Source organism: Mus caroli, unplaced genomic scaffold (genome assembly GCF_978045245.1).
Source record: "Mus caroli unplaced genomic scaffold, Mus_caroli_1 scaffold_18, whole genome shotgun sequence".
NCBI classification, from domain to species: Eukaryota; Metazoa; Chordata; class Mammalia; order Rodentia; family Muridae; genus Mus; species Mus caroli.
Genome location: NW_028227273.1, coordinates 60,272,268 through 60,295,937, shown reverse-complemented (window position 1 = coordinate 60,295,937; position 23,670 = coordinate 60,272,268). Strand labels below are relative to the sequence as shown.

The following is a 23,670-nucleotide window of genomic DNA, read 5'->3' as shown; positions in this document are numbered from 1 at the left end:
CTGACAAAAAAGAAGTATCAGGCCATGATCCCAAAGGGGGATTGTTAGGACCCAGGAAGGTGCTGGGTCCCCCAAGGCATGTCTGTGGGATGACAGTGAACCTGAGAGGTCTCTTCCATTATGCAGGAGGTCTGCAGTGAACTGTGGTGTCTGAGCAAGAGCAATCGGTGCATCACCAATAGCATCCCAGCTGCTGAGGGAACACTGTGCCAAACACACACTATCGACAAAGGGGTAAGCACCAGCCAAGAACTTTCGTGTGTGCCCTGCCTTCTCTGCCTGAGCCCATAGCCCCTTGGCATCTCAAGTCACACCTTTCACAGCCATGTCTTGAACAATGTTAACTCCTTGGCCATGCATCTGGATCCAAGCTGTGATGCAGTGTATCGGACTCCCTGCCTCCGGATACAACCTTTCCTCATGTCACATATCCCCATTTCAGAGTGGACTGCACCTGTAATTTGGGGGATGGTGGACAGAAAAGAAGCATTGGACCCAGAGCTCTGTAAAGTCACACTCATCCCTTTCATCCCCTTCCCCTTTCCCTCTCTCATCCCTCACTCAGTGGTGCTACAAACGAGTCTGTGTCCCCTTTGGGTCTCGGCCAGAGGGTGTAGACGGGGCCTGGGGCCCTTGGACTCCATGGGGTGACTGCAGCAGGTCATGTGGCGGTGGTGTGTCATCTTCCAGCCGTCACTGCGACAGTCCCAGGTCAGCCCTTGAGACACTCTCCCAAAAGTGAGGCAACCCTCAACCTCCTCACCACTGCCTCATCTCTCCGTTGTCCCCTGCCCCTTCCAGGCCAACCATTGGGGGCAAGTACTGTCTGGGCGAGAGACGGAGGCACCGGTCCTGCAACACCAATGTGAGCTTTCCAAGGAACCTTTCTCCAAACTCCTCATGGTCCTGCCCCAGCCACCCTTCTTTGCCCTTCCTGTCTATATATCAGCCTCCCTCCACTCCAGCACTTCCCTTGTCATCTAGTTTTCAAACTATTTCACTACAGAAATAAGCTCCCTTAGAATAATTGCCCTCACTCTCCCTACCCCATTCCAAATATAGTTTAGTGCCTTCACTCTTCACAGCTCAGTTACCCTCAGAACCCCGCCCCTACTTATTGCCACCCACCAAAACCTGATTGAGCTTGCTCTTGCCAAGCCAGCATCCCCCCTGGGGTCTCTCTACTCCTTTTGAAGTCCATATTGAGTGCATTGCCCTCTGGAGCTTCCTACTGCTTCCTCTTTAAATGTTGGAGTTCCCTTTGGCTGGGGATGGCTCCATCATGAAGATGTTTAGGTGTGCAGGCCAACAAGCCAGAGGAAGGGATGCTCAGAAGCCAGGAAAAGCTGCTCTGGGAATGAGCAGTAGCCTTTGAGGTCCCTTAAGTAGGGATTATCAGAGCATTTCTATGCCCCTCACATTAAAAAAAAAACTCAAGTCTTTCCCCAAAACCAGCTCAATCTTATACCTCCTCTCTCAAGAAAAGTTTGAACTCAGGACTCAGGTATCTACTTCCAGCTCAGCCTTACTTAATATTACCCAGTTCACACATCATAAGCCAGGTATGGTGGTATACACCTGTGTGCACTTGGCTGAGGCAGGAGGCTTACAAGTTTGAGGCCAACTTGGCTTATGTACAGTAAGAGCCTGTCTCAAAAATAAATACACAGGGGCTGGGAAGATGGTTTTAAAGTGCTTCAATGCCAACACCCAAACAAGAACACAAACACAAACATGGTCACAAAACATGCACCTTCATAGCTAGAGTGGACACCACCCACCCTCACCTGGACTCCTGCCTCTAGCCTTCCCCACTCACTCGACTCACCCATGCCACTCAAAACAACAGTTCTCTGCCCTAATTTCTACTTACCTGCCCAGGACTGTCCACCTGGCTCCCAGGACTTCAGAGAAATGCAGTGCTCTGAATTTGATAGTGTCCCTTTCCGTGGAAAATTCTACACGTGGAAGACATACCGAGGAGGTAAGTGAACCTCCCAGAGGCTGTGGCACCGTTGAGTACAACAGCAGCTGGCTTATAGGCTCATGGAGCCCTTATCCTCTGCCCAAGGAGACATTTGTCCTTGATATGACTCAATGGTACTTTATATGTAGGGAAACTTCGCTGTTCCCTCTGTCCATGGAGTTTGGGGTCTGTGGCTTTTGTCCCCTCAGGCAGGGAGTTCCAGGGTGACCTGGCTCCAAGTCTGATGGGGCCATGCCCCACAGGGGGTGTGAAGGCCTGTTCGCTGACTTGCCTAGCAGAAGGCTTCAACTTTTATACGGAGAGAGCAGCAGCTGTGGTGGATGGAACACCCTGCCGCCCTGACACGGTGGACATTTGTGTCAGCGGCGAGTGCAAGGTAGAGGAGACTCCCAGGGAGGATGAAAATGAGGTTGGGGAGATTATAGGAAGGAGACATCTCCATGACACCATCAACACAACCATTATCTTCCTATGCAGCATGTAGGCTGTGACAGAGTCCTGGGTTCTGATCTCCGAGAGGACAAATGCCGTGTGTGTGGGGGTGATGGCAGTGCCTGTGAGACCATTGAAGGTGTCTTTAGCCCTGCTTTGCCAGGAACTGGTAAGAATCCTTCCCTCTGCATCCCTCTTGTGACTTGATCAGGGTTAGTCTCATTATAATAGCCAAAACCAATAACTCTTTAGATGTGGGGATCCTGTGTGATCTGAATTATATATAGTAAGGGTCTTGGGAACCCCCAAATATCCAGGGAGTACAAAATTGTTCTTAATTTTCTTGTTGAGACAAAATACCTCACCAGAAGTGAGTGTGTGTGTGTGTGTGTGTGTGTGTGTGTGTGTGTGTGAAATGTGCGCACGCGTGTGTTTATCTTACACAGTGCATCATGGTGCTTAGCTTTTTCCCTTTTTTGTGCAGTCTGGTTCTCTACCCCATTTAGGGTAGATCTCTCACTTCAGTTAACCTAATTTTAAAAAGCACACATAACCATGCCCAGAGACTCGTCTCCAAGGTGATTCTAGATCCTATGAAGTTGACAATCAATGTTATCCAATCACAATCATAATTAGGAAGGAAGGGCCTTAGCTACTGACTTGGGATCAAGCATATAGAAATTCATGAGTTGGGACTGTACATCTCCCCTCCATCATCCTTGGGATGGGTACAAGGTTATTTTCTAACCCATGCGTCTAAGGGGCTGGGAAATTGTCTGTACTAGTGGAGGTCTTACTATCAGAGAACTAAGAAGACATTCAGAACACCCTTTTCAGCTTGGGTTGAGAAAGAGAGCACTGAGGGAATAGGGGATGGGATAGGGTTCTAGAAGGATGAAGCTGAAAGCATTATTGGCAGAAACCACAAAGAGTGAGTTGCAGAATGTCTGTGTTATTCTCCAGGCAGGGTTAGATTAGGGATGGTTTGCTTGGTTGATTGGTTGGTTTAAGACTAGAACATCTGCCCTGGGCGGTGGTGGCGCACAACTTTAATCTCAGCATTTGGGAGGCAGACGCAAATTGATCACTGAGTTCGAGGTCAGTCCGGTCTGTAGACAGAGTGAGTTCCAGGACAGCCAGGGCTACACAGAGAAACCATGACTTGAAGAGGAAAAAAGAAAAAGGAAAAAGGAAGGAAGGAAGGAAGAAAGAGAGACAGACAAACAGACAGACTAAACCATCGAGTAAAAGTGCTTACTTACCTCACAGCCTGACGAGTTCCAGAACCTAAGGTGAAGAACTAGCTCCTGGTATGTGTGTGATCCTGATCTACACACACACACACACACAAATAGCGTCTCATTGTGTAGCTCTCACTGTCCTGGAACTAATGTAGATCTGACTGGCCTAGAACTCATAGAGACCCACCTACCTCTGCTTCCTGAGTGCTGATATTAAAGACATCTGCCACTACTCCAGGAAAAAAAAAAATTGAAAGCAAGAGTTAAGTCTAGGACTTCATTTTTTACATAACTAATTTTTAAATGTTAAGGTTAAAAGAGGAAGTATAGGGGGCTGGAAAGATGGCTCAGAGGTTAAGAACACTGACTGCTCTTCCAGAGAACCTGAGTTCAATTTCCAGCAACCACATGGTGGCTCACAACCATCTGTAATGGGATCCGATGCCCTCTTCTAGTGTGTCTGAAGACAGCTGCAGTATACTCATATAAATAAAATTAATAAATCTTAAGAAAGAAAGAAAGAAAGAAAGAAAGAAAGAAAGAAAGAAAGAAAGAAAGAAAGAGAGAGAGAGAGAGACAGAGAGAGAGAGAAAGAGAGAGAGAGAGAGGGAGGGAGGGAGAGGGAGGAGAAGAGAAGAGAAGAGAAGAGAAGAGAAGAGAAGAGAAGAGAAGAGAAGAGAAGAGAAGAGAAGAGAAGAGAAGAGAAGAGAAGAGAAGAGAGAGTATATGGCTCCTGAGGAAACAGTTCCCGGGGCTGAGCTCTAAGCCCCACAGGCACACATACATGTACCTAAAAACCCATAACACATACAAGCAAAGATAGAAGATAGAAAAAAAGTTAGATTTAGAAGTTAAAGGATAGGGTGTCTGTCATTCATGATTCTGGGATGTGCACTAAGGAAGAGTCCATGTAGACATCCAGGTGACTGGGATAGGCTAGTCTGTAAGGAAAAATGTTGGGAGAAACAAAAAAGACGTTGGGCTAGAAGACAGGGTAAAGATGTCAAAGGACATTGGAGTAATAAGAGAACAAGGAAAGAGAGATGAAAGACTGAGGCATTCTTAGGCCTAAGAGTACCTGATCCCAACCCCTGGAATGTCCACAGCACCCTGGTGGTATGATATGGACTAGACTAGGAAGCAGAAATACAGCCCAATGGGAATGAGATTGCAGAGTCCCACACAGGACAAGGTGGGAGTCCAGACATAGAAGCTAAGAATCTTGAGAGCATGGGTGAGCAAAGATGTAGTGGTCACAGCTAGGCAGTCAATAGTAGTGCCCCATGAAAGACCCAGTCTGACACTCAAATCTCAAAATGTCACCTGTATGGATTTTGACTTCCATGGTAACCTTTTCCCTCTGCCTTAGCCCAACCTCACTGCTCAGGAAGACATGAGGAATTAGATCCACCTATTATACAAGGCAGCCAACGTTGAGGTTCAGATTGTATCTAGCCACTTCTTACCTGTGAACCCCTGGTGAGCTACCTAGCTTTTCTGGGGCTTGGTTTTATAATCTGTGAGATGAACACAATGAGATAAGTAGATAGTCCAGTCAGTATCTTAGGGTTTTACTGCTGTAAACAGACACCGTGACCAAGGCAATTCTTATAAAGGACAACATTTAATTGGGGCTGACTTACATGTTCAGAGGTTCAGTTCATTATCGTCAAGGTGGGAACATGGAAGCATCCAGTCAGGCATGGTGATGGAGGAGCTAAGAGTTGTTCAACTTGTTCCAAAGGCAAACAGAAGACTAGCTTCCAGTCAGTTAGGATGAGGGTCTTTAAGCCCATGCCCACAGTGACACACTTCCTCTAGCAAAGCCACACCTACTCCAACAAGGCCACACTTCCAAATAGTGCCATTCCCTGGGCCAAGCATATTCAAACCACCATAGTCAGTAAAGTGCAAGCATAAGAACCTGTTTGATCTCCAGGTGGAAGGAGAAAACAGAATCCTGAAAATTGTCCTCTTCCTATTCATTCATTCATTCATTCTCTCTCTCTCTCTCTCTCTCTCCCCCCCCCCCGTGTGTGTGTGTGTGTGTGTGTTTGTTGGAGGGTGAGAGAGAGACACAGAGAGACAAAATGAGAGTGATGGTCCATTCTGAATTCCACCACCCAGGGTATGAGGACGTCGTCTGGATCCCCAAAGGCTCAGTCCACATTTTCATCCAAGATCTGAACCTGTCACTGAGTCACCTGGGTAAGCAAAGACAGAGAGAGGGGTAAGGACTGTGATTCCATGGGAGTTGGGGAACAGACAGAATGACTTCAGTTCTGACCCCTGTGCTTTAACCTAGCCCTAAAGGGGGACCAAGAGTCTCTGCTACTGGAGGGGCTACCTGGGACCCCCCAACCTCAGCGCCTTCCCCTGGCTGGGACCACATTTCATCTACGGCAGGGGCCGGACCAGGCACAGAGCCTAGAAGCCCTGGGACCCATTAATGCATCTCTCATCATCATGGTAACAATGAGGCTGGGGACAAAGTACAGAAGGAGCTGAGTATCCTAAGGGGGTGGGAATTTGTGACACCTTCAGCTATTGTTCCCTGTACTTCTAGGTGCTGGCCCAGGCAGAGTTGCCGGCTCTCCACTACCGCTTCAATGCACCCATTGCCCGGGATGCACTGCCTCCCTACTCCTGGCACTATGCCCCCTGGACCAAATGCTCAGCCCAGTGTGCAGGCGGTGAGGCCCCGGGTGTGGGCCAGGGATGCGCACTGCAGCCAACCTGAGCTTCTCTGGACCAGCCAGGGCTGAGACTGCTTCTCCCTTCCCCCAGGCAGCCAGGTCCAAGTAGTGGAGTGCCGAAATCAGCTGGACAGCTCAGCAGTGGCCCCACACTACTGTAGTGGCCACAGTAAATTGCCCAAGAGGCAGCGTGCCTGCAACACAGAACCATGTCCACCAGAGTAAGTGTCCTCCGTGGGGGCAAGGTGGTCCAGGGCTGGGTGAGAGTGTTCTCTGCAATCAGGGTGAGTGCTCATAGGAGGGTGGAAAGTGAGTGGGTCACTGAAGAACTGGAGTGACAAGAGGATGAGTATTGGAGTTAAGGAGCTCATAGGGTCAAGGGGTCAAGGGCTCAGGATGAGGGTCAAAGCCACATTGTTAGCTGACTGTGCATGCTTGTTATCCCAGCCCTTGGGAGGCTGAAGACAGAGGGGTTAAGAATTCAGTCAACCAGGATTTCCTGGTGAATTAGAAGCCACCCTGAGCTATATAATATCTTGTCTCAAAAACCAATAAGCAGGAATCTGAGAGATGGCTCAGTCGTAAGGAATACTTGCTTTTTAATTATGAGGAGCTCAGACTCCAGCATCTATTATTAGGTGGATCACAAATAACTGTTAGTCCAGCTCCAAGGGCACTTCTGTGCCCTCACAGGTACCCACATACACATGTTTGCTCATACTCACATAGACATAGACACAGTTAAACACATGAATAAACATAAGTACAGGAAGACACTCAAGGTCACACATTACGTACACACATGCACCAAAAAACAAAGCAAAATTAATTGTTATGTAGTCTGAGTGATTATGCTCTGCAATCAAGCTAGTATCCCAAGACATGGGTTCCTCTCGATCCCCACTTCCTATCTGAAATCTGCATATAGAGTAACGGTGATCTATGACAGGGATCTCCTACCTGCCCAGTGTCAGTTTCGGAAGACTGGGGTAGGCAAATTGTAAGGCTTTTGGGTTGTACTGGCCTGCCCTGCATAGTGCTCAGACCCCTCCCTCCCTCCACCACCACAGTTGGGTTGTAGGAAATTGGTCGCGCTGCAGCCGTAGCTGTGATGCTGGTGTGCGTAGCCGCTCAGTGGTGTGCCAACGCCGGGTGTCTGCTGCAGAGGAAAAAGCCTTAGACGACAGTGCCTGTCCACAGCCACGCCCACCTGTGCTGGAGGCCTGCCAAGGCCCAATGTGCCCTCCTGAGTGGGCAACCCTCGACTGGTCTGAGGTCAGCTTCCACCTTTTTCCCCACCCAACCCACTCTCAGTACAGAAAGCACACAGGAAGTGAGCTGTCCATTTGGAAAAGCAGTTAAGGCGACCTTGTCCCAAGTCCTACTGTTACCATACTCAGAAGGAGTGCATTATGGGTCCCAAGGCTTCTGAACTCTGGGCTTGGTCTGGCCTTTAGCATATGAAAGAGTACAAACCTGGGGCAGGTGGTACTTTGTGAGTGACAAAGTAGCAGAGACCGGGCTGGAGGACCGCATAGGGCCCACCTGTCCACTCCTTGTGTCACACGGTCCTAGCACCCTGACCATCCACTAAATATAAAACACCCCCTCCAACTGCAGTGTACCCCAAGCTGTGGGCCTGGTCTCCGCCACCGAGTGGTCCTTTGTAAGAGTGCAGATCAGCGATCTACTCTGCCCCCTGGGCACTGCCTTCCTGCAGCCAAACCACCATCTACTATGCGATGTAACTTGCGCCGCTGCCCTCCTGCCCGCTGGGTGACCAGTGAGTGGGGTGAGGTAGGTAGGCTCTGCCCTCTGGGATGAGGGTGAGGACAGTGGTCATAGAGAGATGGCTTAGTGACTCCTGTCTTCAGTGTTCCACACAGTGTGGCCTCGGCCAGCAGCAGCGCACAGTGCGCTGCACCAGCCACACCGGCCAGCCATCTCGAGAGTGCACTGAGGCCCTGCGGCCATCCACCATGCAGCAGTGTGAGGCCAAGTGTGACAGTGTGGTGCCGCCTGGAGATGGCCCAGAAGGTATGTGAACCAATGGGACAAAGGGCACTAGGCTTTGAGAAGCCACAAGTAAGCCTGGGGCAAGTTTCCTGATTATTAGTCTTTAAGATTCTATTAAAATTTTTCTTATTGTTTTGCATAATTCATGGGTGAGATGGGGGCTAATCTGCCTTGGAGTCCCTGTGAAGATCAGAGGGCAACTTGCAGGCAGTTGATTCTGTCCTTCCATCATGTGGGTCTTAGATCTCATATAGCCTGGGTTGACTTCCAACTCAATATACAACCAAGGATGACTTTGCTCTCCTGGTCTTTTAGCCTTCAGCTCCCAAATGCTAGGGCTATAGGACTTCATCACCACACCCAGTTTTTGCAATGTTGGGAATAATAGCCAGAACTTGGTCCCCCCCAGGCAAGGGCTCTAGCACCTCAGCCCCTAAGCCCGCTCAGGCATTGTTTATGTTTTGGGCCACATGAATCTACAATGTGATTTGTGAAATTTTTACAACATTTCTGGTCTCTACCCAATGGTAGTCCCTACCACATTCATGATTTATATAAATCTCTCCATATCTCCAGACAATGTGTGCCCAGTTTGGGAAGAGGGAAAATCGGGGCTTATATACCATTGCATTTACACCATACCTGTTTTTTAATCTAATTGGATTTTTTTTAATTTTCTTTATTTTTCATTTTCATTTATTTTGGTTTGATTTTTCACTCTGAGACAAGACCTCATGGAGACCAGCCTGTTTGACCTTGAACTTCTTGTCCCAAGTGCCGGGATTATAATTGTGTGCCACCACACACTGCTGGTTCTCTTGCTCAAACTCTGGCCTCAAGCACTCCTCCCAGTAGAGGACCTTCCAACATTGTGTCATTCGCCTCCTCTGTGAAGAGTGCACGCAACACATTCATTCTGAAAGAGGTACCACATGAAAACTGTGGGGCCTCTCAGAAACCACATGCCGCTGCTAAGTAGACGCTTATAGCCGCTGTTTCCAACAGAGGCTGCTAAATAGCATACATAACTATCTGGTCTTTAAAATATACAAATCCTTTGAGCTGAGCTCAAGGTCTTTGGTTTATTAAAAATGAACCTACTATAGTGGTTTTAAACAGATAACTCTGTTTTGGCATCAAAAGGATCACAGGCCTGTTACTTTAGTTATTGGGTTGGCCAGGGTAGAAGGATTGCACATTCAAGACTACCCTGTACTACAGAGTGAGTATAAGACCTGCCTGAATGATGTATCCAGACACTATCAAAATTAAAAGTTGAAGGAGGGCTAGGAAATAGAACTCAGAGAGCTTGGCCTAACATGCTCATAGCCTAACAAGCTCAGAGTTCAATCTCTGGAACCCACATAAAGATGGAAAGAGAGAATCAAATCCACAAAGTTGACCTCAGACCTACACATGTGCTGTGACATGCACACTTGTGCATACACATCATATACAGAATAATAAGTAAATAAGTAAATAGATCCTCAGAAACAGGCTGCTGATAGAAGCATGATTATAAGCCTTCATTGAAGGATGAGGAAACTGGTGTATAGGAGAGCAAAGTGGCTAGCTAGAGCTCACGGCTGCTGGGGAGAGTGCTGGACTCTGATATCTTTCTTTCTCCCCCCCCCCCAACTCCCCTTTTGCTCTCCCCTGCCCCTTCCCTTACCACTGCAGAATGCAAGGATGTGAACAAGGTGGCTTACTGCCCCCTGGTGCTCAAATTTCAGTTCTGTAGCCGAGCCTACTTCCGCCAGATGTGCTGCAAAACCTGCCAAGGCCGCTAGGGTACCTGGAACCAACCTGGAGCACAGGCTGAGGCAGGGGAAATCCCACTGGAGAGGGCATGAGGGAAAGGGGGGGCTGGAATTGAAGGGTGAGATGCAGTTGAAAGTTATTTATTGGGTAACCCTGTTGGGGCTCCTGGCTAGGGGGTGGAGAAGAGCTGGCTACCCAGGGACCCTCTGCAGTATCTTGCCCAGTTGATAGTGAAGAGAGAGGACTGTCCCTTGTTGCACACATATTTAAGTCCCTAACACTCCTCCCACCCTTTGATCGGAATATGTACTGTGAAGAGTGGGGGTGGGGAGGGGTATGCTGGTGCCCTGCCCCCTGCACTGTTCTATCCCTACACTCTGAGCTGGGGGAATTTATATCTGCTATGGGGGGAGTGGGCTTGATACCACCTCCCTATAGCCCTCCCCAAGACTGACCAAGGGGAAGATCCACCCCAACCTCTGCCCTGCCTGCCCCAGGGGGGAGTTCAACATCCAGGCCATTCCCCATCATGGTGCTACAAGCCCTGCCCTGGGGCCCACACACTCCTCACCAAGAAGCCTTACGTTAATAAAGTTCTGTCTTGTGTAGATTTCTGCTCCTGACTGTGTATGTGTCTCTGTATAGGCATTCCATCCAGGATGTCCCCTAGGATCAAAAGGAACCACAGCCAGGGTTAGCGAGATGTCTTGGTGGGTAAAGACACTTGCTACCAAGCCTAAATTTAACTCATGGGAACCACGTGGTGGAAGGAGAGAACCAACTCCTATAGGTTGTACTCTGCCTTCCACAAGCTTACTGCAGCATGTGTGCCCACACAGTACACACATAAATGAATGAACAACTAGAGGCTTTCTTTAAGGCACAGGGGAAGTAGTCCACATTTCCTAATGGGTCATCCTTGGGGGGAGAAAGGACTTTGGCCACTACAGATAAAAACCTATCACTTTAAGACGAAAGCAGTTTCTTACCAAGTCTAACAAATGTCCAGTCCTTTTGTACTCTCCACTAAATATGATCCTCTGCCTCCCTTCCACATGTGGAGTTGTGCTATTGACCCTGGATATTGGAGAAGAATATAGGCTTCTCACCTATGGTTGGGAGGGGGCCTATGTCATGGAAAGAGAGCACAGGACACAGAGACATCCCAGTCCTCAGGCATGGACCAAAGATGGATTAGAATACAGGTTCCTGTTAGGCTCTCACCAGTCTGGTTTGGTCTTAGCCACCTCCCCAGTGGGTAACATGAGGAGGTGACAACTTCTAGGAACTGTCATTTCCTCCAATGTCAACAGAACACTTGTTTGTGATCTGGTCTTCCAAAGATCAAGGACTGAGCTAACGTATGGTAGGCCCTACATGTGCTGGCTGCTGCTGATAGAGCCAAGTCATGAAAACAGCAAGGCTGTAAGTGTGAAAACCCAGATTGGGCCAGGAATGGTGTGTACATCTTTGGACCCCACGATCCAGAGGCAGGAGGATCTCTGAGTTTGAGACCAAATTTGCTACTTTGCATAACAAACTCCAGACCAGTCAAAATTATACAGTGGAAATCCTATCTCAAAAACAAAAACCACAACAATATCCAGATTTGGGGTGGAGTAACGATGGAAGGTGCTTGCTGGATAGAAGATTACTTCCTGTTGTTTCAGAGGACCTCAGTTCAATTCCAAGCACCCATATCAGGTGGTTAACAGATGTAACTCCCAGAGATCCAGTGCCTCCTGGCTTCCAAAGGTCTCTCTCTCTGTCTCTCTGTCTCTCTCTCTCTCTCTCTCTCTCTCTCTCTCTCTCTCTCTCTCTCTAGGCCAATAGCTCACTTTTCACAACAAGCATCAGGGTATGAGTTTGAATCCCCAGACCCCACATAAAGCCAGATAAAGGTAACAAATATCCATGAGACATGGAGATAAGAGGTGGAGACGAGAATCCAGGAAGCTTGCAGACTAGCCTGACTTCCACAGTAGGAAAACAACAGAGATGCCTATTTCAAGAGGAAGGGTGAGAACTGGCACTCACCTAAGGTTGTCTTCTGACCTCCCTCCACACATTCATATGCACCCATATAGAAACGCACACAAAGAGAAATACAGACATTAAAGGGAAATAAGTCTTGTGGTGTCTTCTCCCTTTGAACTTCCCTTACTAACAGACCTGGCTTTGGAGGAACATTCTATAGGGAGGACCATAAAGGGTTCACATGGGAACTCTCTGAGCAGACACACATCTGAAATGGTACTTCCCCTGATTCTGAAGAGAACTAAGTGGCCAGTCCTGCAGTCAGCTGACTTGGGTGCTTTTTGCTGTAACTCTTTTCTTGAGGTAGATGATGGATAAAGGACTTTCTCTAGTCTGGCAGTGACTGCCCAACATCTTTGACCTATCCCTTCAAGGTAAGCTCCAAACGGTTCCCTCAGCCCTGTCATTGCTGCTAGAGCTCAGAGCATTGTCCCCGCCCTCAGCTTCCCTCCCCTGTGGTCATGAGCCCTCCCGCAAAGGAAGTAAAAGAGGGGCTGTTACAAGAGGAACTAGGGCTAAGAGCCTGTGAAGGAGTAGGGAGAGCCATGCCAGAGCCACCCCCTAGAACCCTCTGAGCCTGCACCCCTGTCATTACCCCAGGAGCCTAGATACCATCCCTCACCATGGTAAGTTGTTCAAGGGTGGGATCTGGGAGTGGTAGCCTGGTAGCACCCCCAAAAATTGGGACAATGGTTATGAGAACCACAGAGCCTTCAGAGGCAGAGTTCCATAGGACAGCACAGAGCACCCCATGTCCCTCACCAAGAATCAAGCTCCAATCTGCGTATGCCAGGCTGGGTATGAGGACCAATACTGCAACATAAATAGGAAAGAAAGTGTCCCTGAAGGAATTACACAGTCGTCAGGAAGAGGACATGCCCCTTTTCAGGGGCTTAGAGAGCTAGGTTGTCAACTCATCTTAGAACTAGTCTTCCCCTGCAGATTGAAACAAGCTCTTCCCTCTCTTAGCCTCTGTCTCTAGAACTCTTATTCAGAAGTTGGTCTGGAGACAGGAGTGTTTGAGGAATGTAGGGCTTTTCTTGGGAACATTCATCAGAGGGTTTGGCCACTCTCGTGGGGTGGGATAACAGTGCAAGTGATCGTAGGTGGTTTGACTATAACAATCACAGGGGCAGATGGTAGCTCAGTGGGGGTGCTTGGCTAGTGTGCTCAAGGTCCTGGGTATCATCTCTAGCACTGAAAATAAGCCATCATCATCCTCATTTAACTTCCAGGGCCAGTTAATTTTACTAAAGAGGAGTTGGAGATGTGGGGGTAGGTCAGAAGATAGCAAAGGATGAAAAGGAGGGGGAAGAGAGAGCTAGGAGAAGAAAAGGAAAAATAGGAATGGAGATGAGGAATAGAAAGAAGAGGAGAGGGAGGGGCTGGGGGTTTCCATAGGGGAAACCAGGAGAGGGGATAACATTTGAAATGTAAATAAAGAAAATACCAAATGAAAGAAAGAAAGAGAAAGAAAGAAAGAAAGAAAGAAAGAAAGAAAGAAAGAAAGAAAGAAAGAAAGAAAGAAAGAAAGAAAGAAAGAAAGAGAGAGAGAGAGAGAGAGAAAGAAGAGGAGATGGAGGACTGGGTGGAGAAAGGATAGAGGGATACAAAGGAGAGACCGTTCTCCCTACTACCCAAGGATGGCAGTGGAGACGCTGCAGACAGAGATGTCACTACAAGTTCAAGTTGAAGTCTGTTGATGAGAAGGCTGGAGAATGGTCAGCACTATTCATGGGTCTAAACTTAGCAGCATCATGGCACATACAATAAAAGCCAGTAGTGATCACACAAATCGCCCCATGGCTCCACAAACCCACAGTTCACTTCAGCTTTCAATTTCTGTCATTCTGTCAGTGAGAACAAGGGCATGTTCTTAGGAAAAGAATAGTTGTTGGGGTTCTTGGAGATTATAGCAAACATGACTGGAGCGGAGGCAGGGAGGTGAGGTGAAAGAGATTTTAGAAAGCCAGTGAGAGCTGGGCCTGAGTCTGGGCTCTGGGTAGAATGCTTACACATAGCTTTGGGTTCCATTCTGAACATCACATAAACTGGGCTTGGTACTGTACACCTGTTGTCCCAGAACTTGGGAAGTGGATGCAGGAGTTCAAAGTCCTCCATGACTAGAGCAAATTTAAGGCCAGCCTGTGCTACATGAAGCCCTTTCTTTAAGAAGGAGGAGGAGGAGGGAGGAGGAGGGGGAGGAAAGAAAAAGAGGAAGAAAGAAGGAGAAGAAAGAAAGAAAGAGAGAGAGGAAGAAAGGAAGAAAACGAACGAGAAAGAGAAAAACAGGAAGAGATTTGCTACTTGAAAGGAAGGAAAACCCCTCCTAGGCTGCCAACACTGAAATGCTTAGTCAACAGACTGCTCAGCAGACAGATGTGAGAGGGGAGAAATGCATCAAGTGAACAATGCTAAACACTGAGAATCATGAGTTGGAGGCCAGCATGAAGTACCTAGCAAGACCTTGTCTCCATAAACCCAAAATAGGAGCAAGCTGGAGCTCAGCTGATGGAGTGTTTCCTAGCATGCAGGAAAACTAGGTTTGTCAGCCCAGAATCCTGAAATTGCAGATGGCAGAATCAATAGTTCAAGGTCATTCTCTGCTACATAACGAAATTGAGTGCAGACTTTGTGACAAAAGACAGACACACAGGCAAGGTGGGAGGGAAGGTAAAGGAGGTAAAAGAGAGTAGAAGAGAAAGCAAAAGGTAGGTGCAGTCTTTGAGAACCATAGCTGTCTCTGGGGATGCTCAGAGCTTCCCTGGGGGTCAGGGGGGTTGAATGCCAGGATGCTGTTGAAAGAGAGTCTTTTATGGAACATGCATGCTAAGTACACAGTAGCTGCTGGTGCCACTGAGGCTCATGCATTACTAGGCTCAGTGGTGGAGATGGGTTCAGGTCATTCCTTCTTGGCACTGTGGCCAGGTCACTGGCTATTCCTTGTTAGATTGGTACTGTTGTGGTTGCAACGGTGAGGGTTGCTGTTGGTTGGTGAAGGTTAGTGCTAACAATGGTTCTCATGGGTAGGTTGGAGGTGATGATAATCTGATGAGGTTTTTTTTAACTATTTATTTCTGTTTTTGTTTATGTGTATACATCAGTATAATTATATGCCACCTGCATGCAAGTGCCAATGGAGGCCAGACAAGGATATCACATCCCCTTGAGCTGGATTTACTGCTGGTTATGAGCACAAGGAGTTGCTGGGAACTCAACTTTCATCCTCTGCAAAAGACATCAAGTGCTTTTAACCACTGAGCCATCCCTCTAGCTCCTGCCATGTTTGGTTTCATAATGGTTTGAGAGGAGGTCTCTTGTAACCCAAGCTAACCTCAACCCCATGATATAGATAAGGATGATCTTGAAAGTCTGATCCTCCTGCCTCTGCCTCCCAAGTGATAGGATGACTGGTGTTGTTCACCATCCAGTGCTGGAGATGGAACCCAGGGCTTCATCATTGCTAGGCAAGCACTCCACAGCCTATTGATTCTGAGACAGAGTCTCACATGACATAAACTATCCTTGAACTCACAATGTAGCCAAGATTCTCCTGTCTGATTCTCCTGTCTGCACCTCCTGAGTGCTGGAGTTAATGTCATGTGCCACCACGCTGGGACAGCTGGTGTTTAGTATTAATCATTAATTGTTGGTTGTTTTCAGAGGGAAACTGCCTGTGGTGAGTATTTGGAGCATGAGTGGCTAATAACTTATTTGCTGTTGGTTGTTCATTGTTAGTTTCAAATAATGGCGACCTAGCAACTAACTATTAGATTTTGGATGGGATATGGTTGTATGTGGTTGTAATGTCTGTGTGTCAGTGTGTGCAATGTATGTATAAGTTGCATGTGTTTATGGCCTACATGTAAAGACCAGAGGAGAACATCAGGTGTCCTACTCTGTTGCTTCCCTGCCCTATTCCCTGAGTCAGGATCTCTCATTGAATTTGGAGCTAGGCTGGCAGCCAGTAAAACCCACAGATGCTTGTGTATCTACCTCCCATAGCACTGGGATGCTAAGTAATTTTGTGACCATGGCTGACTTTTTATACGGATGCTAAGAATGCAAACTTAGGTTCTCGTGCTTTCATAGCAAGCGCTCTTACTAAGCCACTCCCCAGCCCTTCAGTGTGAGTTTGTTTTCACTGGATGATTCGTTCGGGGTTGGAGTCATATGCGAAGGTCAGAGAACAACTCACAGGGGCAGATGCTCTCCTTCCATTTGGGTACTGGAAATTGAACTTGGATACTCAGATTTAACAGCAAGCACTTTTACCCTCTCAGCTATCTTGCTAGCCCCTGGAGTTTTTGATGATGGTTATTTTGTGTTTGTGGAGTGTATTGTGGTTGTTGTTGTCATCACTGGACACTTTATTTATTTATTTATTTACTTACTTACTTACTTACTTACTTATTGTTGCTCATCCTAGCCTCAAACTCAGGATCCTCCTGCCTCAGCCTCCAAATTGCTGGGATTACTGGCCTGTATTAACTGGCCTGTATTAACACTTGTGTCTGTTTGTTTTTGTGGGTGGTGGTAACTTGATTGTAGTTGGTGGTGAGGGTGACAATGGTGGTAGTTTTAAAGAATGTTAATGGTGGAATTGTTTGTCCTCTCTGTTTGCTACACTGACATGGAAGATTTTAGCAGTGTGTGTTTGACTTTGTGAGTAGGTACGAGGGGTGGGGCATTTTTGTTTCGTAACATTGGTTACTTGCGAGTAAAGGTGGTTGCTTTGAAGTTTTAGTTACAATGTGAAAGAGACAGGGCTAGAGGTGTAGTTCAGTTGCAGAGCACTTGCCTAGCATGTTCAGGGCCCAGGCTCCATTCCTAGTATGACAAAAACAAACAAACAAACAAAAGGAATAAGGGGAATCTAGAGAAATGGATCAATGGTTAAAAGTATTCAGTGGACAACAGAGTCTGCTGGGCTGCCTTGTCTGGCCTAAGTGGGAAAGGATACATCTAGGTGGGTTCGTATCTGGGGGGAGAAGGGGCTTCCCTTCTCTGAGGAGAAAGGGAGTCAGGGAAAAGGGAGTGGGAGAGTAGGACTGGGAGCAGAGGAGGTAGGGGTCTGCAATTGGATTGTAAAGTAATGGATGGATAGAAGGGAGGGAGGGAGGGAGGGAGGGAGGGAGGGAGGGAGGGAGGGAGGGAGGGAGGGAGGGAGGGAGGGAGGGAAAGAAGAGTACTCAGTGGTCTTGCTGAGGTCCAGAGTTCAGTTTCCAGCACCCACACCAGGTGCCTTAGTACTGCCTGTAACTCCAGTTCTTAGGGGTACCCATCAGCATGTGTGCACACACACAGCACAGACACATGAATAAAAATAAAACATAGCTGGGCGTAGTGGCGCACACCTTTAGTCCCAGCACTTGGGAGGCAGAGGCAGGCAGATTTCTGAGTTCGAGGCCAACCTGGTCTACAAAGTGAGTTCCAGGACAGCCAGGGCTATACAGAGAAACCCTGTCTCAAAAATAAATAAATAAATAAATAAATAAATAAATAACAAATCTTTAGTTTAAAAAAAAAAAACAGAAAGATCAAGAGGCCAGTGGCCAGGGAGTGGTCAGGGAGATGTGGAAATATTTAGAATATTTAGAATATTTAGGAGGTATTTAGAATAGAAACTTAACACCCACAATTGTGGGGCTGAGGATATAGTTCACTTGGTGAAGTATTTGCCTTGCATGCATGAAGCCTTGTGTTCCATCCATAACACTACAAACTAGCATGGTGACATACGTCTCTCAGTACTAGGGAGGAGAGGCGAGACGCTCAGAAATTGCTATATACCAACTTTGAGGCCAACCTGTGTTATATGAGGCCTGGTTACAAATACACTAAAGCAACATTAAATTTCTTTTTCTTTTTTTTTTTCGAGACAGGGTTTCTCTGTGTAGCCCTGGCTGTCCTGGAACTCACTTTGTAGACCAGGCTGGCCTCGAACTCAGAAATCCACCTGCCTCTGCCTCCCAAGTGCTGGGATTAAAGGCGTGCGCCGCCACCACCTGGCAACATTAAATTTCTTTAACAATATTTATTTACTATGAGAGGAGTGAACTTGCTTATGGGCCATGGCATGCTTGTGGAGGTCAGAGAACAACTTGGAAGAGTTTGTTCCTTCGTGTGGATCCAGGGAATCAAACTTGAGTTATAAGGCTTAGCAGCAAGTTCCCTTACCCACTGAGCCGTCTCACTAACACGGCATTGTTTTAAAGTACCCACAACTGAGATTGTGAGATTGCAGTGGTATAACACACCAGCAACTTCAGAATGTAGGAGATGATGGCAGGGGGGTTAGAAGGTTCAAAGTAGCCTGGATGATGAATACCATCTCAGAAATTAGGAAAAACAAAAACAAAACAAAACAAAAACCAAGGTTACTGAGATGGCTCTGCTTCCAATGATGACCTGAGACTCATTTCTTCAAGTTGTCCTCCGACTGACTGCAGGTGAGCTGTCAAACCCCCAACACATAAATAAATATAATTTTAATTTTTTAAAAAAGCATACAGAGATAATAAACTGTATTAAACATGTCAGGTCTTATCTATATAGGTTTGACTATAGAAAATCATATGGTATTTTAAAAAATAATGAACAAAGGACCCACAACTGATTGGACAAGGAAGATAGGAGGGGATCAGTGAGTATCAGCTTTGGGCATGGGAGCCACTAGGCTTCTCCAAAAGACGCAGACCTGAGTCAGTCCAACTCTAGCCTCTGTGTGGAGAATTTAAAGAGGTATAAGAGACCCTAGCTACCTCTAGAAAGGCAAAGATTCCCTACCTGTTGGCCTCCAGCCAAGCCAGAAGGAAATAAGCCCACTGATTCCATCAGATACGTACCCTAACCCCAGCCCTACGGAGGGAGAGTGAGACACTCGGGACTTTGGGAGGTTAGAATATTGTTTGCACAGTTCAGAGGTGCAGCGTGCAGTGTAACAACCCCCTGGCTGGTGGAATCTAGGTCCAGGGTTCTAGGGCCACCCCCTGAGAGCCAAGGGAAGGACCCACCGCTCAGGCGAGTGGTAGCTACAGCATCAGGTTCACATCTTCACAGCTCTCAGGACCTTGGTGAGAAAGGAAGTGGCTATTCTACTTCTCTCTAGTCTGAAGGTCTTGCTCATCACCACCCAGTCCTCAGAGAGCTTTATCACAAGACTTGGAGTCACAGCCTTTGAGTCCACAAGCCAGGTTCAGCCACTAGTCCTCAAACAGTCAAATTAAGAGCAAAAAGAAGAAAAAAAGAGATTCATTCAATGTGGCCACTTTGGGAAGAGAGATAAGGAAATGTAGTGGCACTCTTACACACACCGAGTCCATCTTCACGGCCCTGAAATTAGGTTACGTTTAATTAGACGCCAGAGTTATGCTTATCTCTATACTTCCTAGTGAAGATGTGGTTCTGCCCACCACTGACCCAGCAATGTCTCCTCTGTAAGGTGGTTTAGCAAATCAGGCTCCTCTGACTGGCCCTAGCTTTAAGCTTTCTCTTCTCCCTGCATGATATTCCTGGGAGAAATTCTAGTTTCTTTGGGTTTTAAGAGTCTGATAGCCAAAGTGAGGCACACAGTGTCTTTGTAGAATATGTTCACCCAGCCAGCCTAGTTACAATGAATGTATCTGGGGTGAATTCGAAAGCTCCATCATTTGGCTCTTCCTCTCACTTTGGACCCATAGGGGCTGGCCAAGTTCAAAGCAGACACCCATAGTGATAATGGGGATATTAGTATTTTCTTATGATAACCTCTGCATTGTTGAATCTGTACAGCTGATTCCATGAGGTCTACTGCACTTGGGGTTCTTATATTTTCAATGAAGAAACTGAGGCAGGGGAGGCCTAGATAAACAAAAAGTGGAAGAAGATTTTTGGCTTAATTCTTTCAAGAGGCCACTTCTCTTAGTAGTCATCTTGACTGTGGCTTCCCCTTCCTTTTTGTAGAAAATGAAAGCTCAACTAGGGTTTCCTGTGAGTAGCCCATTGCTGTTAAACAGCCTCTGAGCATCCTGCCAGCCTCATTTGAACCTGGGCTCTCCACTCCAAAGAAGCTAAGATCCTGGAGTTTCACCACTACCACAAAGCCTTCTTGGCTCTTAGGGTCAAGTTGCAAGTTTAGCTTTGTATGATATTCCCACTGAGCCTTTACACCCTCCAACATGGCCTCTCTTTGAGTCACTATCTTCGTCGACCATTCAGAGTTTCAAGAGTGGAGATTAGACCCCATCTACCTAGGCTAGGCTTGTACCTACTCCAAGCACTGATAGAAATCAGGAAGTATGTTCACTGCACTACAAAGCTTGCAAGCCTGAGCCCTACAAGAGCTACCACCTTGACCACAAACAGCCCCTCCCTTTAATAGCACGAATAAGGTATTCTTTCACCCACCTTCAACCCTACTCCACCCCACCCCCATGTTGTAGGCAGAGCTGACTAGATAGAGGAAGAATCTGCCTTCCACTTCTCACCATAGCCACCTACAGCCCCACAGTGTCTTTCACAAGAGACAGCAGATTGAGTCATATTTAGCTGTGGTCAACTGAGACCACAAACTTATTTGTTGCAACTGCCCCCACCCACAGTTCAAGGAAGGAACTTAGGAACACATAGTTTCAACTTGAACCAGGGAGACAAAGGAGTATTTTTTAGAGGGGGACAAGAGACTGTCTTAACCCCGGGGTACTTCATCCATTCACTTATTTGATTATTAAGCTAAGTTTTAAAGATTTATTTTTATCTTATGTGTGTTTTGTCTGCATATCTGTCTATGTACCATGTGCATGCGGGGCTCTAGGAGGCTAAAAGAGGGCATCAGACTCCCTGGAACTGCAGTTACAGTCAGTTGTGAGCCATCGAGTGGATGCTGGGAACCAAACCAGGTCTTTTGCAAGAACAGTCAGTGCTCTTAACTGCTGAGCACTGGCTGCGCCAACATAGCCCATAGCTGGTTTGAGACAAGGTCTCATGTAGGCTAGTATCCAATTGAGGGCATTCTTGAACTCCTGGATTTTCTTGCCTCCACCCACTGAATACTGAGATTCAAGATGGATACCGCTACACCCAGTGCATGTTGTGCTGGAGATAGAATCCAGGGCTTCATGCAAGCAAGATAAACACTCTGCCAACAAAGCAACATCCCCACCTCACACGTAGCAAGGAGACCACATAGGAAAACACTGATGATTTTATGACCCAGAAGAGCTCAGAGCAACTGGGGGAGCTTGGATGTTGAAGGCAGAGCAGACAGTGAGTGAATATCATGAGATTAAAGAGACAGAAGCCACTGAGCGACCTGAGGGAAGAGGAGGGAAAAAAAAAAAACTGAAAGAGGAACCCAGCTCTAAAGGCTGGAAGGGGCAAGCCTCCGACCTTGAGGCACCATAGTGCTCTTTTTTGAAAATGGACCTAATGATAGTACCAGTACCACCCTCTGTGTGTTGAAAGGAAGTTGAAGTAATCCACTTAAAAATCCTGGTCACAAGACTGGAGAAATGGCTCAGCAGTAAACAACACTGATGCTCTATAATGGGAATAAAAGTTAAGGGCTCAGCATCCACATCCTGTTTATTACCTCCAGGTCCTAAAGATCCAACCTACTAACACCCTCTTCTGGCTTTAGCGTGCACACAGGTGCCAGTACCCACACTCCACACACGCGCACACTTATACACACACATCTGCATATACATACATACATACATACATACATACTTTTTTAAGCTTAGTCATGTAGATCATGACTTAGTCATAGCGTGTAGGTTAGTACAGACCTTGCCTAGTATGCATGAAGTCCTGGGTTTGATCCCTAGCACTCCACAAACCCCAAGTAATGCATACGTTGGTGCACATATGTCCTCTCACACTGGGGAGGCAAGGCAATAGATCAGACTCTCAAAGTCATCCTTGGCTACATAACAGATTTGAGGCTGGCCTGGACTATACGGCTTTGCCTCATCACCCTTTCCTAGAGGATTACAGGCATTACAATCCTTGCCCCGAGGTCTACCCTGGTGGGTTCTATGCTTGCCTTTACATATGTGTGTCTATATAATATACATATATATGCATATATCCAGTATATATGCATATTATACATATATATTCTTTCTATAATAGTCTTTGCTGACCTAAAACTCACTATGTAGTCCAGGCTGTCCTTCAACAGTGATCCATTTGCCTCTGCCTTCAGAGTGCTAGGATTAAGTGCATGGTAGTGCCCTTAATTTAAAAAAAAACAAATAATGGCAAGCAGGATGGCTCAGTGGGTAAAGGCACTTTTGAGCAACCCTAGTTATCCAAGATCGATCCCTAGGACCCATAAAGGTGGATAAAGAGGAATGACTGCACAGTGTTGTCCTCTGTTGTCACACGTGCACACCCACTCATCCCATGCACAGACATACATTAGTAATACATAAAAATTGTAAAAAATGAAAAATACAAAACAAAAAGCCTAGTAAGGACTGGAAGTGAAACATAATGATTAAATAACTAGTATATGTAAGTCTCAGGATTCCAGCCCTGGCACTGAAAAGTTAGTCAAACATTATGGCACTCGGGATGTTGAAGCAGAAGGAACAGTAGTTCAAGACCAGCCTGGGATTCATAGCAATCCCAGGCCAGTTCGAACTTCTGAGGAAGACCTTATGCCCAAACATAGTTTATCCTATGCAGTAAATGAATGTTAGGAAGCTAGCCATGGCTGCTATTGCTATTTACTGTGGTCACCAAACAAGAGCCCTTCCTTGGCACTCTACAGACCTATGGTACACTTCCTGCCCCATCAGCCACTTACACAGCCTGCGTGTCCATACCCCAGCTGTTCTTCATACTTCAGACATTAACTGAGAGAATGGAAGATTCACCTTTTCATATCATACCAGACTCGTGAATGACTCCACCCTAATTTTCATGGTCTGTCCTCACCACCACCGTCTGGGTCTTCCTATCTTGCAAACAGGAAGCACCCGACCTCTCTCCCCAGCCTCTGCCCTTCCTCTTCTCAGCCAGACTGGCTAATGGTGAGTTCTCACAGTCCATCTACGCTTCCCACCATGATTTCAGACCAGGATCTTGCCAAAAACCTCCCTGGGGTCATTCTCAGAGTGCAGTCAACTTTCAGGAGCTTGGATGGCTTGCAGCTCCCAACACAGCCTCATCTGACCTAGATACTTCTGACTTCCCAGGCAGCTCTTTCTTAGCATCTCCAGGTATATGTCACCCTGTCACCCTTAATAGCTGCACACTGTTACATTCCATGAACTTCTCTCTTTGCTGTCTCCTTCATGGAGAGAGAGAGAGAGAGAGAGAGAGAGAGAGAGAGAGAGAGAGAGAGATCTTGTTGCATCATACACAGTACTCTTTTTTTAGGTAAGAGCCCAGGGTCCTGTGCATGTAAAGGCAAGTATAGAACCCACCAGGGTGGGCCATGGCGCAATGAACCCCCTTATAGTCCTCTAGTAAAGGGTGATATAGCTCAAAAGTGAAACCCCCACCTAGA

The 23,670-nt window shown here is 47.0% G+C and overlaps 2 protein-coding genes across 6 annotated transcripts in view; both read left to right on the top strand.

The window, feature by feature from the left end:
- The window catches only part of Adamts10 (ADAM metallopeptidase with thrombospondin type 1 motif 10), a 30,154-nt gene extending 19,413 nt beyond the window's left edge, over positions 1-10,741 (top strand). For all 5 annotated transcript variants that reach the window (XM_021185891.2, XM_029470992.2, XM_085833336.1 and 2 more), the window contains 14 exons: positions 127-234; positions 566-711; positions 802-865; positions 1,882-1,984; positions 2,230-2,363; positions 2,465-2,588; positions 5,788-5,868; positions 5,966-6,129; positions 6,227-6,353; positions 6,448-6,577; positions 7,427-7,631; positions 7,977-8,153; positions 8,231-8,393; positions 10,053-10,741. In XM_021185891.2, coding sequence (XP_021041550.1) covers positions 127-234; positions 566-711; positions 802-865; positions 1,882-1,984; positions 2,230-2,363; positions 2,465-2,588; positions 5,788-5,868; positions 5,966-6,129; positions 6,227-6,353; positions 6,448-6,577; positions 7,427-7,631; positions 7,977-8,153; positions 8,231-8,393; positions 10,053-10,162 — 1,836 coding nt within the window. In that variant the 3' untranslated portion in view covers positions 10,163-10,741. The remainder of the gene's footprint in view (positions 1-126; positions 235-565; positions 712-801; positions 866-1,881; positions 1,985-2,229; positions 2,364-2,464; positions 2,589-5,787; positions 5,869-5,965; positions 6,130-6,226; positions 6,354-6,447; positions 6,578-7,426; positions 7,632-7,976; positions 8,154-8,230; positions 8,394-10,052) is intronic.
- Positions 10,742-12,696: 1,955 nt separating this feature from the next.
- The window catches only part of Myo1f (myosin IF), a 50,268-nt gene continuing 39,294 nt past the window's right edge, over positions 12,697-23,670 (top strand). Inside the window, exon 1 of the mRNA XM_021185895.2 lies at positions 12,697-12,796. Coding sequence (XP_021041554.1) covers positions 12,794-12,796 — 3 coding nt within the window. The 5' untranslated portion in view covers positions 12,697-12,793. The remainder of the gene's footprint in view (positions 12,797-23,670) is intronic.